The sequence below is a fragment of the Bombus pascuorum genome, chromosome 13 (genome assembly GCF_905332965.1).
Source record: "Bombus pascuorum chromosome 13, iyBomPasc1.1, whole genome shotgun sequence".
Taxonomy (NCBI): Eukaryota; Metazoa; Arthropoda; class Insecta; order Hymenoptera; family Apidae; genus Bombus; species Bombus pascuorum.
In genome coordinates, this window is record NC_083500.1 from 12,555,065 (window position 1) to 12,571,377 (window position 16,313).

General features: G+C 48.5%; 1 protein-coding gene across 17 annotated transcripts in view; it reads left to right on the forward strand.

The window, feature by feature from the left end:
- The window catches only part of LOC132913209 (zinc finger protein 853-like), a 74,774-nt gene that overhangs the window by 46,271 nt on the left and 12,190 nt on the right, over positions 1 to 16,313 (forward strand). For 4 of the 17 annotated variants that reach the window (XM_060971335.1, XM_060971324.1, XM_060971337.1 and 1 more), the window contains 9 exons: positions 1,452 to 1,645; positions 5,815 to 5,844; positions 11,309 to 11,468; positions 13,784 to 13,996; positions 14,194 to 14,316; positions 14,474 to 14,611; positions 15,052 to 15,249; positions 15,691 to 15,911; positions 16,090 to 16,243. In XM_060971335.1, the coding sequence (XP_060827318.1) occupies positions 1,452 to 1,645; positions 5,815 to 5,844; positions 11,309 to 11,468; positions 13,784 to 13,996; positions 14,194 to 14,316; positions 14,474 to 14,611; positions 15,052 to 15,249; positions 15,691 to 15,911; positions 16,090 to 16,243 (1,431 nt within the window). The remainder of the gene's footprint in view (positions 1 to 1,451; positions 1,646 to 5,814; positions 5,845 to 11,308; positions 11,469 to 13,783; positions 13,997 to 14,193; positions 14,317 to 14,473; positions 14,612 to 15,051; positions 15,250 to 15,690; positions 15,912 to 16,089; positions 16,244 to 16,313) is intronic. The other 13 variants (XM_060971329.1, XM_060971332.1, XM_060971325.1 and 10 more) reach the window with 12 other exon arrangements.

The following is a 16,313-nucleotide window of genomic DNA, read 5'->3' on the forward strand; positions in this document are numbered from 1 at the left end:
TTTATATTCCTGTTATTCGAAGAGAATCGAATCTTTCTCTTATTAAAGGACCTACACCGACCCTCTCTTTAAGAATCGCTCCCTCTCTCTCTCTCTCTCTCTCCCTGCCCTGCCAATTCCGATATTGCCACTATATTTGTATGTATCAAGTACGTGTGTATCATGGCGTATTCCGTTCCGAAGAATTTGATCTATTTCAAGTTGCAAGGGTAACGCCAGCGAGATAGCAGCCAGAGATATTAAAAAAGAAACGTGGACGATGTTATCGAGTTATTTTTATTAAAACTTCGATCGAACTGAATAAAAGATGAATCTGGTCTAACGAGGAAGTAACAAGTGTAGCGAGAGTGGGAGTGGAAACAAGAAGGAAGAAAAAGGACGAGTGCCTGGGGTAAAAAGGATCGGGGAAGAATGTCGATATTAATAAAAGTTAAATTGAGCCAATCGCTTGTGGGAATTAGAATAGAGCAACGGGCGAACAACGGGCTAGCAACGAACGAGGAAGCGTAATAAAAATTGCAGCGATCGAAAGCACCGTTCCTTCGACGCCGATCGATGGAATAGCTCGAGAGCTTCGACTGATATTTTCCCGCTAACATCGTCAGTTTCATATTAATCGGCTTTTAAAATAATTAGGAAAGAATCTGCATAAATGCTTGACGCGTAGTCAGGACGGACAGCGAAAATTACACCTACAAATTGCCGTGATCTCTCTGCTCGTACAGAATCGTACGAATCTGCGTACAACGTCGATTAAAAATTCTCGAAACCCAGCGTGGTTCGATCGGCGAACCAGGATTCGGGGCGAATCACGACTTTGTCGCGCGACTATGCTGCACGCAAACAGAGTGGAGGAGAAAGAAAAAAAGAAAAAAAAAGTCGACAAACGGATACGCGTTCATTGTTTTAAATCAGGGTGCTGGTTACGGGCTGTTAAAACAGCGACCCTAATGGTCGTTTTAAAACGAGTGGCATTTTTTACGCTCATCCCTAAATCTGGCCGCTGATACCTGTTGCACGTCCCCGGAAAAAAGTAATTCGACCAACGACCTACCGTTGTCTCGTACCGTGTTCTCGTATCTCATACGCGTTTCACGATTAATCACCCATTCGAGAACCATTTACACGCTTTCACGGACAGCGCGATGCGATTATCAATTACCGATCGATTTCGTGCGAATCGAATGCGATCGCGTCCAATTTTCTTTTCTTCGTTCTTCGCATCTTTCTTTCTTTCTTTCTTTCTTCCTTTTTCTCTTTTCTTCTTTTTTCAACCTATTTGACGAAATATTAAGACCTCGCGTCGTACCGCACGCCATCATACGTCGCAACTTCGCCACCAACGCACGGCCGATTATCGTTATCGTTATCGTTATCGTTATCGTTATCGTTATCGATAGATGTTGTCCGTGCGCCGATTCACGGTACGAAATAAACTTTTCTTGTTGCAGGTGAACGTCCGTACAAGTGCCATCTACCGGATTGCGGGCGGGCATTCATTCAATTATCGAATTTGCAGCAACACCTTCGAAATCACGACGCTCAGGTGGAACGGGCGAAGAACCGGCCGTTCCATTGCAACATCTGCGGCAAAGGCTTCGCCACAGAATCCAGCCTTCGTACCCACACGTCGAAGGTCAGTCATGTATGTACCAAATCCGACGTCCAACAACAACAGGCATTTTGGCTACTTAACGCGGTGCTCGCACACGATAATAATCGAACCATGGTCGGAAAGATCCGGAGAACCGAGTCTAGAAAGTCAATCAGACGGTTGTACACGTGCGATATGTAACTCGTACATTACCTATATGCATTATCATAACGTAACTCGCCAATCTCCGCTGGACGCTCTTCTGTCGGCCGACAAACGCTATTACGCATAGTTTTTTCCTTAACCGTGTTACGGAACACGTTTCTCTGTATGCACACATGGTGGCGGGTCACGCTTCTGTCCGAACCATTTCTCTCAGCAGATTCAGTCTTGTCTACCATAGGCTCCATCCTACTCTTTTCTTCGTTACGATCATACATATATATATATATATACGTACGCAACTTTGTTGAACGTCACTAGACGAAACACGATCTGCTCCGCGAGAACCAGCATCATACCGTTTAATCAGTTTTACATGTTCGCGGGGCCAGGGATTGATTCGATGCACTGTAGAACGCGTCTCAATCGCGCTTTAAAACGCGGTAACGTAGCAGTTTCGAGCCACCGCGACGAGATCCATGTTTCGTTTTATCTCCGTAGGATCGTGAGACAAGGGACACCCACTCTCTCGCGTTAAACCGTGCAAAGAGTTTCGCTCCCGGTTCGCAAGTGCCACGTAACTCTACGACGCGACAGTCCCCGCGCGTGCTGCTGCTGCTGCTGCTGCTGTCGTAACGATAGACAAAGATCCTAACAGTAGCTTAGATCATTCCGCTGGGTTTCTTCGTAACGCTTGGGACTGCTTTGGTTGTGGGTTTTCTGTTCCTTCTTTTTTTTTTTTCTTTTTTTTTCCTTTTTTTTTTTTTTTTTTTCTTCACCGACGAGCCGCTTCGAACTCTGAACGGCAGTTCGCAGGGCGATACAGGCCAACCTTCGTTCGACACACGTCTTCGTTCTGTCGCCCATTATCGATCAGCTAAACCGTTCCTGCAATATCGTCACTGCGATCTTCATCCAACGACGGCCGTAGCACGCCACGACTCGACGAGAAAAAAAAAAATCATCCAAGAAGAAGCAAGCACCGAGACGTTCGTTTCGTACGAACTCAACGAACCACCGTGACTCGTGAAATCGTCGTTTAAGGAGCCAACGGGACCGACCAACGATCGGTGCTCGTTGACGCGTCAGTCCCGAACAAAACCGCGAGTACCGCGAGTACCGGGGAAAGCAACGTGCATTACAGATCGGACGTAGAGAGAGTGAGAGAGTGAGTGAGAGAGAGAAAGAGAGAGAGAGAGAGAGAGAGAGAGAGTGAGAGAGAAAAATCGAATCATCTGGAAGGAAGATCGCGTCCCCGACGTTTAATCGAATTCACCCCTGGCGGTGAATCGCGGCACGTAGCGATTACCAGTGGAATCTTGTACCGTGGGGTGGTTTTTTGCCCGGTTCGCTCGGCCAACTGAATTTCTCAACCCTTTCGCCGCGCCAGGCACATGTCTTGACGAAAAAACGTGGGAAGGCATCTGTCGAGCCGTCCGTGACTCGGTCTTTTCTCTTGTTTCTCTTTGCTTGTCTTCTCGCGCTTCTCGCGCTTCTTTCGCCACAGTGAAGAACCAATCGGGTTCTTTTTACCCTGTCCAATTAGACCAAGCCTGTTGCGTAACCAGTCGTAAACTGACAATCTCCTTGTAAGCTCGTAAGGTCTAAAAGAAGAAGCGGTAAACTCCAACGGATTATTCGCTCCATTGATAATCTACGATCGACGTACAAACGACATTCTGGCGAGTACCGACAGAGTCGTCGAGAGTTTCCCCTTACGCGCGCGGCCCTCCGTAACGTCGAGTCTGATTGATCTGGCCCACGCTTGTCCATCGACACGCGCGACAGCAACGCGTCGGTATCTTTGAAAGAAGGAAGAAAGGAAGGAAGAAAGAAAGAAAGAACGAAAGAAAGAAAGAAAGGAAAGAAGAAAGCAAGGAAGCAAGAAAGCAAGCAAGAAAGGAAAGGAGGAAAGAACCAAGACGCGTTTTTCTATCCAGAGCCTTTTTAACGCCTGTTTCGTAAAACGGCGAGGAATCAGGTGCTTCCAAAGAGCCACGCGATCGTAATCCGAGTTACACGCCGCTTCCTGGGCAATAAATATCCTTCTTTTAACACGCTACGCTCGTCAAGATCCTTTTAATTGAAAGCTAATCCTTGGCTAAAGCGTTCGGCTTCTTTCCCCCGTTCCGTGACCCGATAAATCTCCACGGGAACCGTCCCACGGATCCGACTTTCCACCTACGAGGGCGGTGGTACACGCGCAACTCGTGTTCGTCGCCGACAATCACCGACAAACGCGTTTAATAAAATAACGAGAGATAGAGCGTTTCGCGAGCCGGTGCGAGGGGATGAAAACGGCTCGAGTTAAAAGTAGCCCGCGTTCAGCGCGCGTCTTTGTAGCGCGCGAGTCCCGGAGTCAAAAGAAACCGAGAAGAGGAAGAAGACGAAGACGACCGGACTGGTGGAAGAAGAAGGAGCACGAGAGAAGGAGAAGCAGGAGAAAAAGAAGAAGAAGAAATGGAGGAGCAGGGGGGATAAGGAGGTGGACGAGGAGGAGGAGGAGGAGGAGGAGGAGGAGGAGGGGGAACGGTGGAGGAAGAAGCACGAACACGAAACACGAGCAGGAACACGGAGAGGAAATCTTGCGAGAGAGTGCAGAGAAGTAATTAAAAGCCGCCAGCGCGACAGAAACAGAGTTCGTCCGCCTGGTGAAAATAAAACGAAACGAAACGAAACGAAACAAATGGAGAGAGAGCTCGAGCCCATCTTGCGCGGCTAATCGAATTTTCGCCAGGGCAGATTTCTTGAAATTGTTTTCGCTATTCCAGGCTATCTAGTCCCATCCCTTCGTCAACTACCCTGATAGCTAATGGATCGTTGTCTAAAACGGCAAGAAGAAAAAAGGAGAAAGAAGAAGCGAAAGTAGGAGAGAGCCGGAGAAAGGGGAAACGAAAGAGTTACACTGTGGGTCGAGGCCTGGCGTGTCGACGAAACATTATCCCGGCCGAGAAAGACAATACACTCCGAGTACGATATTATAATAGGCCGGAGCGTAAATGTATTATACGGAACGATCGGTAGCCAGCCGTAGAAACTTAGATTTCCTCCCTTCTACGCTTCCTTCGTGCGTCTTACGAACTGTGTTATCCCTTTCTTTGTTTCGAGCCAGCCGAAGAACGGGCCGATGTTTCTTCCAATTCACGCGAGCTTTACGCGTTCGCAGACTTGCCGTTAGACGACAAACGACTCTTGCCATTCGACGCAGGCACACGACAGACTGGTCCGATCGAGGAAATCAATTTCGAACAGATCATCCGCCTGCTGCCTCGTTTATTACCGCTGTCTTCTCGGTCGTTTTGCACCTCTGCCTTTTTCGGCGCGACCGAAATGTCAAAGCACTGCGAACTCGCCCGTGTCTGTGGTTTCTTCGCTGCTTCTCCGTCGCGTCTTACCCACTTTTGCGTGGCACACAGCCTTCGTATTTGTCCGTAGTTTAGCGGTACAAGGGGTTGAATGTCGTGCAACACGATACAACCCTTTCTGCTGGCGTACTTTCTCGTACCTTCGACCTTCTTCCGACTCACCTCCGGGCTCTTCCCATCGAGCCCCTCTACCCTCTTCTTAATTGCCCAAGCGCGCAGCTCGGTAAAAACTCGTTAGCCATTAGATTTATTTTTCCTCTCGCCACGGGGATTCATTCCGTGTTTCAAAAACCGTGCCGCGCCGCGTCCGTTACGCTGCTTCTTTAACTTTGCTTTCCCTATACCTTTTATATATATTCTCTCTCTCTCTCTCTCTCTCTCTCTCTCTCTCGCTCTTTCTTTTCTTATATTTTTCCTTTTTTTCTTTATCTTCTCTTTCTCTTCTATCGATCAAGAAACAAGACCGCGACTTGACGATCGAAATTTCGCCGTCGGAACAGCCGGCAGAACATTGCAATGCGCGTAAAAGCACCGTCGAATTGCGAACGAAACGCTTGTTTATATTCTTTGTATCAAGCAAGGGACGTTGGAATGTGGGCATTCTGAAAAATTCAACTGAATCTAAACGATATTTAATTGTCTCGAATTAATGTAAATTGATCTTCATTTCATGCTGGTCTCTCTTTGTCGCAGTGTTCCAAGTACCCATGGCAACGATTAAAGGTAAAACGATCGGGTCAAAATGCGGGAGAGCCCATGGGAATTCCTTTCGGGTGTAATTCCGATATGCTTGCAAAATTTCACGTTTCATTTGTCCATCGACAGTAACGAGGAAACCGCGGCTCGCTCTCTTTCGATCGATTTTCACCCCTAAACTCGATGAAACTTCGAGGAAATTCGATATACGTTCTCCACGTGTCTAGTATCTGGCGTTCGTTAATCGATCACGTCCTCTACATCCTCCGTGATAATTGGCTACATTAGGAGCCTCGATACGCACGATCTAACGATTCCGATGTTTCTCCATCTTATCATCGACATCGACGGAAACGTTCACGCTCGCGTTGTTCGTGGCGCCCAGTTGTGTGCTTTAATACCTCGCCAAGTACGGTCTAAGAGTCGTCCTTCGATCCAAGCCTGCCAATCGCCTGGGAAACAGGACGCACGCAATCTCTTACTTCTTATACACATGCTCCTATACACGCGTTTTCTGATCAAACGATTCGCCCATCGCTGCGGGTAACACCGATCGACTCCCCCGCGTGTTAGCCACGCGCCTCCAAACGTTAACTTCCCTGGCCGGTGCGACAACGTTGCCTGGCGAGTCTCCAGAAGGACCTCGTCGTTCTTCGCTTCTTTTACGGCGTTAAAATAGAAATGTGGGACGCGGCCTTTCGTGGCACAGCGTCTCCAACCGTAAACCGGGCCATTCGGTCCGAAACTTCTTTTTCCCAGCAGTTTCGACGTATTTGTTTTTCGCGGTACCGTTCTATCGCGGCATCGTTTTCTCGCGCCACCGAGAAAACACTAGCTCCAACCATCACCACATCTAGCTCGAATCAACGAGATCCACCTCTCGTCTATTTCGACCATTTTTTTTTTTTTCCTTCCCCGGCCTCGGATCCCCCTCGATATTAATTTTTTGCACAGTCTCCGCCTCAGCGGGCCCCCTTTTTCTCCTCTCTGTTTCGGTACCGTAACACACAACACTCCATCGCCGACCGAAACCTAATGAAATCATTCCCGCTCCGATTCGGCTGGGGTGGGATTTCTGCCCATTGTGCAACACCCCTGAGTTTTTTTTCGCTCTCCTAGTAACGAAAACGTTAGAGGGTCGCGTCGAAACTGCTATTGGTAAAACACGGGGGGAGCGGGGGGAACCTGCATACTCAACCCTTCGCCAGTAGTTGCGTTTTTCTCTTTCTTCTCTTTTCTTTTTCTTTTTTTTCCCTCTCTCTCTCTCTCTCTCTCTCTCTCTCTCTCTTTCTCGAACCCCGCTCGCCTTTCCTCCTTTCGCTCTTCGGGGGTGATCGGACACTCATAACCCGTGGATTACCAGCGCGTGATACGCCAAAAAACGCGTCGGCCTGCAGCAATATGCGATAGGTGGCACAAAAGAGGAAATAGACCATTGGAGAGAGAAAGAGAGAGAGAGAGAGAACAAGAGAGAGAGAGAGAGAGAGAGAGAGAATGAGAGAGGGAGAAAGGGTATGAAATCAAACAGTTCTTAATGAAAGAAATCACGCGTGTCCCACCGCGCATTATTTCATATCGCGTCATACTCTTTTAATCGTGTACCTTCTCGTGCCAACGAGACGTGACGGTATCGGATCAGGCAATAATGTCAGATACGTTTGCAATAGTCGTGCGAGCCTATCGTGAGTCATCGTTCGAGGACTTTCTTCCGACCTCGTGATTCTCGTATTTTCGATGGAAGAATCTGCAAAACGGAAGAAGAAGAAAAAATAGAGAAGAAAAAAAAATAGAGAAGAAAGAGAAGAGAGGAAGAAAAATCACGGAGAGAGGAGAGAATATACGATAACTTCTGACGCTTGCGAAACAAACCGTTTCCAAGTATCAGACCGAAGGAACCGACACTGAAAGAGCAAGACGACGACCGGTCAACGAATATCTTTTACAGACTTCGTTCGTTGGTGTAACCGAGTATCGTACGAAGGTTGTCTGTCGGCGAGGCTCGCGGCCTCGTTGCGGCTGAAAAAGCCAAGGAAAGGAGACGGCTGGGAAAAAAAAAAAGAGAAATGACGCGAAAAGAATTGCGCGGCTCGTGAATGACCTTCGGATTTTATCACTTTAGTCCGAGGAGACAGAGGGACCCGCGCGCCGCGTCGCTCGTTTCGCTTCGATTTTTGCGAAACTTTTATCGAGATGCGAAATACCGAGACGATATCGGTAGAGGCAAGAGTGAAAAATGGGCAACGAACAAAGGACAACGCGTGAAATAAAAGGCGGGACGTGCCGACTATCGAGCGGATACGATAGAACGCGACGGATCGTCATTCTCGTGCTGATTTTCTTCCAGCCGATCAAAGATGGTCCCTTTTCTGTGAACACAAAATGGCTCCATCGAGCCTAGCGTCACGCATCGCTACGCGTGTGCTCACACCCACTTCCTTTTTACGCCACTCCCTGGCCACAGCTTGGCTTTAAACACACCACAGAGTTTGACCAGACGAATAACTCTATCTAAATAGCTAGGCTAGAAGCGGAGACGACAAAGATGCGACTTAAACAGCATCGCCGTTGCAAAAGAAAAAGAAAAAGAAGAAGAAGAAGAAGGAGAAAAAGAAAAGAAACGATGTAACGAGGCTGCCCTGTCCATCGGAAACGAAAGTAAACCAACAAAACGAAGCTTCCGATACAGTCGAGATTATTGACTCGCGACTCGATATTCCATCTCGCGATAATCAATTCGAACGCATCGAGCCTGTTCGAGGGACCAGGAAACGTGGAATTGGGAATAGGTGCGCTGAGCTCGCGGCCAGCAACCGCGTACAGCCGAGCAGAGATGAATCTGGTCACGGCGAATCATAAAGTCCCTTGGGGATTCGCCCACGCTGCACCACTCTCCTCCTGTAGCAGCGTGCAAAGAGAAAGGAGAAAAGAGAAGATCGACGCGGAGAAAGAGAGGAAGGACAAAGACAGAGAGCGCAAGGAAAAGGAACGAAGAGAAAGAGAGCGGGTAGCAGAAGGAGAGTCGAGGTATTCGCGGTGCAAAAAGCGAGGATGCAGGCAAAAAAGGAAGAGCGCAACGAAGAAACCGGTTTTTTCCAGTTGGGCCAGGTCGGGGCGTCGAACCTACGGACCGCAGCCTCCCTCCGAGAATAACTTGCATGCAGAGGCAGAGGCAGAGGCAGAGGCAGCGTCGGCGACGTCGACGTACAGCATCTTCTTCGTGGTGTATCGGTTCAACCGGCTCGAGGATGCCCTAGGTCCGGGAAGAAAGAAGGACGCCGGGGCTTTGGCCCGTCAAAAACAACCGGGAGGCGTGCCTTGGAAAGAATATCGCCTATCGTCAAAGAAGAACACGACGACTGCAAGCGAGCGTGGGTGTTTCTCCACGAGTAGAAAGAAGAGGCGGTTTACCGGGAAGAAAGAGGAGGGCAAGAATCCTTTAAACTTTGGGTTCATTGACGCCGCAGCACGTCCACCAACCTTCCTTGTCGCGATATTTTTCTCCCGTTTTGTTTCACCGACTGGCTGTTCCGGCCGCCGATTAGCCCAGGTCAAGCAAACCTTCGCGAACCAGGCGTAAATCGTTTATCTCGAACGAAAAGTGGATCGGCCGAATTTAGAAAAGATTTTAGCAAAGTACAAAATCAGCGTATATCAGCGTACATCGGCGTACATCAGCGTGTATCGGCGATGAGAAGTATCGACAAAGTAGGTACAAAGAGGCTAGGAGACGTAGCTAGGAACGACTGGTAGGCGAGAAATATTCGCGGAAAATTAGCGATACGACGAAAGACTCGGAAGGGGAAAGGTAGTCGTAAGAAAAAGGCTGAACGTAGGTCAACGACGCCTGGTGTTATTTTAAACTGGCGGCCCTGCCCGAGATTCGGGGCTCTTCTCCGTTGGGTTGACGGTCTCAACTCGGTCGCGGTTGTCCCAGGTCCGGAAAAAAAGAAAGTCACGGGTTCGGGTCGGTTCGGTTCGGTTCCGTGGAGACAGGCAGGGAGAGGGGGAACGAAAGAACGAAAGAACGGAAGGACGAAAGAACGAAAGAACGAAAGAAAGGGAGAAGGACGACTCGCCGCGATGAAAAAGGAGAAGAGAAGGAAGGAGAAGATGAAAAAAGGAGGATGCGTTGTGTGCATCAAAGTGGTGAGGGGGAGGGGGAGGGGAGGGAAGGGGGCGGCGGCGGCGGCGGCGGGGAGAGGATTGGCAGGAAGAAAGGAACGAGCCGAGTAAAGACCCCAAAACTTTCGGGTCATTGCCGTCTGGTCTCGTTTTAGCCTTTCCTTCCTCCCACCTTCTCCTTCTTCTTTCCTCCCTCTTCGTATTCTTTTTCTCTCCGTTTTAAGCACTCTTTCGAGCAAGGTTGACCGCCATGTTTTTCCTCAGCGCGTGCCCCTACCGCCTCGTGTGCGTAAACCGACCTTCGCGTGTGCGAGAGAGAAAAGAGAGAGAAATAAGATGAGATGGCAAGAAAAAAAAAATGTAGAGAAAGAATGATCAATACCGTACAACCGCGAAATTGTAGCTAACACGAGGTCGCCAATGACGAAGACAGATACTTGCAACGAGGACGTCGAATTTCGTTCATTACTCTCTTCATATTATCCGTTTAAAGGATGGCCTTTGTCAGCCGTCGTCGATCGTAATCCTCGATTATATCGGATGCAAAGAAACGCATTGCAACAATTACCAATCGACGATCAAACCGATAACTGCGACAAAGGCCATCGCAATTGTGTCGTAGTATCGTAGCTAGTCATTTGATCTATGCTTTGCATACCCGTTCAACTGTGAGGTCGTGCGAGATCGATCGGAGATCCATCATCTATCAAAGTTGTGGGTTCTTTCTTTTTCTCCTTTTTCTTTTGTTTTTTTTTTTTTTTTTTTTTTTATTTCTTCTTCTTTTAAATATCCACCTTATCTTTTAGAATCCTTGCTCGATCACGTTCATTCGTTCCGATCGTTCTCCGGACCTCACGCTTCTATAAATTCGTCTGTCTGGGCTTTGCTTTCTCCGTCCCGTCCTCGTGTCCATCCTCGTGTCCATCCTCGCGTCGCCCATCCGTTCGTTCGCACACGCTCCATGATTCTGCGGCAGAAGAAACACTTGGCTCTTCTGCCGTCGCAACGCGACCACGCAGCAAAGAATCGATCGTCCATCTCGTGCCATCCGACTCCTTCCAGCGATCCTACATAACGATACAACTGGCGATCCGTCAGCTTCGAAACCGATATACCAATCGTGCAAATCCTTGCCCGAAATGTCCCCTCTGCCAGACACTCGAGGCGAATCCCCCTTTGCAAAAATGTAGTTGGTGGTGGCGGCGGTAAATCGGTATCCTAACTCTCACTGGTCAATCGTTCTGTTCTGTGCGCTGCCTGTCCTGCGCTTCTGGTTCGCGACTCTGTGGTGGTATTCTGTGGGTCGGCTCTCTACCGGTGCGCCGCGTGTGCCTGCTTCCGGTTCCTCTTCTTCCGGCCCCCAAAAAAGGAGTTGCAACAGCGTGTTGTGTTCCAGCAACACGCCGCCCTGATCGGCGGCCCGAACGCAACCAGCTGTCCCGTCTGCCACAAACTCTTCCTCGGTGGCGAAGCTCTCATGGAGCACATGAAGCACACCCACAAGGATCCGAATGCCTCCGGCGTTGCCAGTAAGTATCTACGATAGTCGAGCACCCTCGACCTCGTCCGTTTCACTCTTTCTTTCTCCTTGCTTTTTTCTCTCTGTCCCTCTGTCACATATATACTTATAGATATCGCACATGGGTATAAACATACGTCTTCTATCTGTTTTACGCACTAACGCTACCGATATATCTGTCTGTCGACTAACGCACGATTATTACGGCGCGATGATCTAGGTTTTCTTGCGCTTCCGTTTCTGGGAGACACCACGGTGGAGAACGACTCGTAGAGGATGGGGACGCGCGTACCCCAGAGCCGCTTATTCGTGCAATCGGTTAACTTCGCGCCAACAGAATCCGTGCTCCGTTAGATGTCCGAAATCGACGAATAAGACGAATAAGACGATTCGATGCATCGGCGTCACTCGGCGAGTGTCACTGCAGAAATTTGGAAAGCTCGAATTAACCGCGGTACCACATACGTTTCCGAGTGGAGTGGCCTGTTAACGGCCATCATATGCGCATACGTATATGTGCTCTGCTTGGTGAATCGCATAGAACTGCGCACGAACAAAGTGATAGATCTCTTCCGTTGGATTAAGATTAGGGTTAATCGCGAGAGGTTTTCGAGTTCTCTACGATCGGCTCTTCCCCGTGGTCTCCGAGTTTTGCTGGGGATTCCGTCCGTCCGTCCGTCCGTCCGTCCGTCCTTTCTAACACACCAGCTAACGAGGGTTTCTCGCGAGAATTCCGCCAAGGAGAAAGAAAGAACGGAGATAGACGTAACGAGGGTGCCCCTTAATTGCGAGTAAGCCTAAAAGAGAGAGAAAGCGAGAGAGGTGGAACGATCGCTCCTCGAGACACGAGGGGTGGTTCGTCCTTAGTATTTAAGTACGTTTCACATTCCCCACCTAAGAACTTGCTTTGGCGCGGGCGATATGCACACATTGTCCTGTCACTTCTTCGTACTGTTTCGCTCAACGGAAAAAGGGGGTGTAGCACTTAGCGCACTCGCCCAACTAATACTTTGCGTACTACTATTCGCTAATATAAAACCGGTGCTTCAAAAGGGTGTCTCGTTCCGACTTTTGTGCGTGTTCTGTTAAGTGTGTGGGCATACGTATAGATAGACGTACAGAGAAGAACGATCGACGTGCGCCAAGTCAATGAGAATCTCTTTACGAAACCGCATGCCGTTTTTTCCAACGCGTCGTGTCTCGTTTCCTCCATCATTTTCTAAGTAACAGATACTACGGAAAAAAGCCGAAGTACCAGTATCGACCTGGTGTCTTTTCTCATAGTGATAACAGAGATACGTACACGACGTAAATAACCCATCTTTCGTCTGAAATGCAACGTTATAGAAAAAATAAACCTAACAGATATAGAATTTTCTACTACGGTCCGTGCGGACGATACCAATACCGATACATATATACATACGAATATATGTGTGTGTATATATATATATATATGTACACACATGTGTATATATATATATATACATACATATACATAGATCTCTCTCTCTACCGAAGAGAAACCGAGAAAAGCTGACAGTGACATAGAAGCATATAACGTATTAATATGTAAACGGAGAAACGGAGAAAAAAAAACGGACTAAATAGTAAAGAACGAAATTTCCTCCGCAAAGTGAGGAAAAGGGAAAAAGACTGCGAGGGAAAGAGGGAAAGAGGGAAAAAGGGAAAGAGAGAGAGAGAGAGAGGGGGAGAGAGATTCGTCGAACTTTTCTTTGTGCGTCTATAAGCGTGCAAGCGCGCGTACGTGCGTGTGTATCTTGGTTTTTGGGCCGACGACCTCGCTCGTGAAAGGGAGCCAGCAACGGCAGAAGCAGCGCGCGGTGCGTCCGAGGTCAGTGCTCTCCTGATCCTCGGCTATCCGTGTCTGCAAGGATTCTCCCTTCGCCTTCGAGGTCGACTGGAATGTCGACGTACGTACGCGCGTATGTACACGCGAATGCGTGAGAAATAAGGTGGTGGAGGAGGAGAAGGAGGATGATGATGATGATGATGATGATGAAGATGATGGTGATGATAATGATGATGATGATGATGATGATGATGATGATGATGATGATGATAATGAAAGAAAAAAAAGAACGAAGAAGGATGATAATAAGGATGGTGGTGATATGACGATGGTGACGATGATGATGGTGATGATGATGATGATGATGATGATGATGATGATGATGATTATGGTGATGATGATGATGATTATGATGATGATGATGATGATGATGATGATGGAGGAGGTGGCTTTCGTTCCTTGGGAAGCTTTATCCTGCTTAGCATTGACCTTGAAATTGTGTCGCCCTATTGTTCCCTCCGCTGACTGCACAACCTCCGTTGCCGGGGTTTACCTAGCGAAGCGACGGACCGCCAACCACCCGTGTCCAGTGTGCGGAAAACACTACGTCAACGAGGGTAGTCTTAGGAAACACTTGGCCTGCCATCCTGAGACCAGTCAACTTAGCACAAGCCTCAGGATGTGGCCGTGCTCGGTGTGCCAAGCCGTCTTCACTCATGAGAGCGGTAAGTATAATCCTTCGTTTTACAGAAATCATGTATCAATCATGCTTATATTACATTTTCCGTTCTTTATCGATTTCCTGTTTGCCGTGTATTATCAGTTTCGTTTCAATGGCATTATCGTACGTTCGTTTAATCGGTATCTAAGCCTTGTCCAACTAACCGAGACTCTATCGAGACCGATTTGCTTTGCTGTTAAGGTTTGTTGAGTCACATGGAGCACATGAGGATGGACCCCAAGCATCAGTTTGCGGCGCAATACGTTTTAAGTCGCGCCGCCGCCGAGAGGCGGGAGAGAGAAATCCTTGCGTCTTCGAGTCTAGGTATGAGGTGTTATCGTAATAATCTTGTTTAGCGCGGAAACGATGCGAGAACGATGCGAGAACGATGCGAGAACGATGCAGAAACGATAGGAAAACGATGCGACAACGATCTGAAAACGGCAAACATCGTAACCACATGTACGATTCTCGTGTACAGGTGCGGGATTGGGTGTTTTGGGAAGCCAAACAGGCGGACCACAAAATTTGCAACAACCGCCGATGTGCCCTTCGCCGTCGGCTCATTCGGACAGCAGCAGTGGAAACGGAAGATTATCGTCGGCCGGTAGTGAACCTGGTACGCTCCCCGATCTTGTTCCTCGTCTTCTTGCAAATGGTCGTCTGGAATAATCGTTAGAGTGTCGTGAATATCTTAGAGTAGACAATCTTAACACCGAACCAACAACCTTCTCGCATACACACGTTTGTCGAAATATGTATCATTATAATACGCTCTAAGTAACAATCGCCGAGCTTCGAAATACCACAGCCAGAGTTGTGTATTGTAGTAAACATTATTACGCTTTATCTGGGTAAAATAAATCATCTACGAATTCTTGTGTGAGTAATTTCGTCGTACGAACGCTCAAGCTCACTCCGTTTTATAATCTCGTCTCTCTTTATACGTACTTATATGTATCGAATATAATAACAACTCGATTAGATCATAGTTTTGTGTAGCGCGACTTCACACCCATCATCCTGCAAATCCGCCGTCAAGCGTACTAACGAGAGCAGACTTTTGCGCAGGTACCGGTCTGCTCAACAACAACAACAATAACAACAACAACAATATGGCGTCGCCGGGGCCGAGTGGCAACAAGCTGAGCGAGATGCTACGAGCAGGAAGCCAACCAGGCTCCGCGCAACAGTACCACGACGAGATGCAGTCGCAACAACAACGTATGGCGGTGATGGCCGCCGCTGTGTCAGCGGGTAAGGATCGCCGTTCCGCGATCTACTCCTATTCCGGATCGATTAATCGATCGGATCGGTCCAAAGAACCGTCGCGATACCAACGCTTGTGTCGGCTCGACGCCAAGGCCGTCGATACCGCTCTTATCGAGACCCGACGAGTCACGACGCTTCAGCAGAAACATACGCTTCGTTTCGTTCTACACAACCATTACCGATAAACTTTGATTTATAATTATATTTTTCCATTTTTCCGTTTTTACGTTACTCCTGCTTATCAACGACGCGTAGCGTGCACTCTCCGTCTTAAAACAACGGCTATCGATCGCCGACGATTGACCGATTTAGAGCCAGATGGCACGCAAAGCGTGTAAACGAGATTGTTAAAACTCGCGTCGAGCGAATCGATCAACGTAGCGATGTACCATACGCTCCGAGATGACTTTCATTTACGATCGGCAGGTTTACAAAATTCAGTGTCGCCGAATCTATCACCGGTGGACATGGCGTCCCTGGCGGCGGCGATGAGAATGGGAAACAACGGTGACATGAGCGGTGGCGCGCAAGGATCAACGGGACCGCAACAACAGGGAGTTCAAGCAACCGGACCAGAACAGACTCTGAGAATGCATCAGGCGGAAGCCTTACTGCGTTCTCAAGCCGAAGCCGCGCTCAGGCTGGCTGTAAGTACGCCTTCTTCCTCCCGATTTCGTCCAATCCTTTTCTTCTTCCTCCTCTTCTTCTTCTTCCTCCTCTTCTTCTTCTTCCTCCTCCTCTTCTTCTTCCTCCTCTTCTTCTTCTTCTTCGTCGTCGTCGTCGATCGAATTAAATGGATATACGTTCCTCTTACTACGATATCAGGTGTCGCAAGCAGCAGCGGCGGCAGCCAGTTCCGCGGTTGGCGGTGACGTGAGGCATCATTTGGGACAGCATAACGGAGGCAGCACCTCTGGCATGCCTGGACATCACACGAACCAGCAAATGTCTCAACAAGATACCTTACCGCCTGACCTCGGTGAGTCAACGTTTCAATCTTTACGAAGACGATCGAAGAAATGCAACGTACGCGGAGATTCGTTCCATCT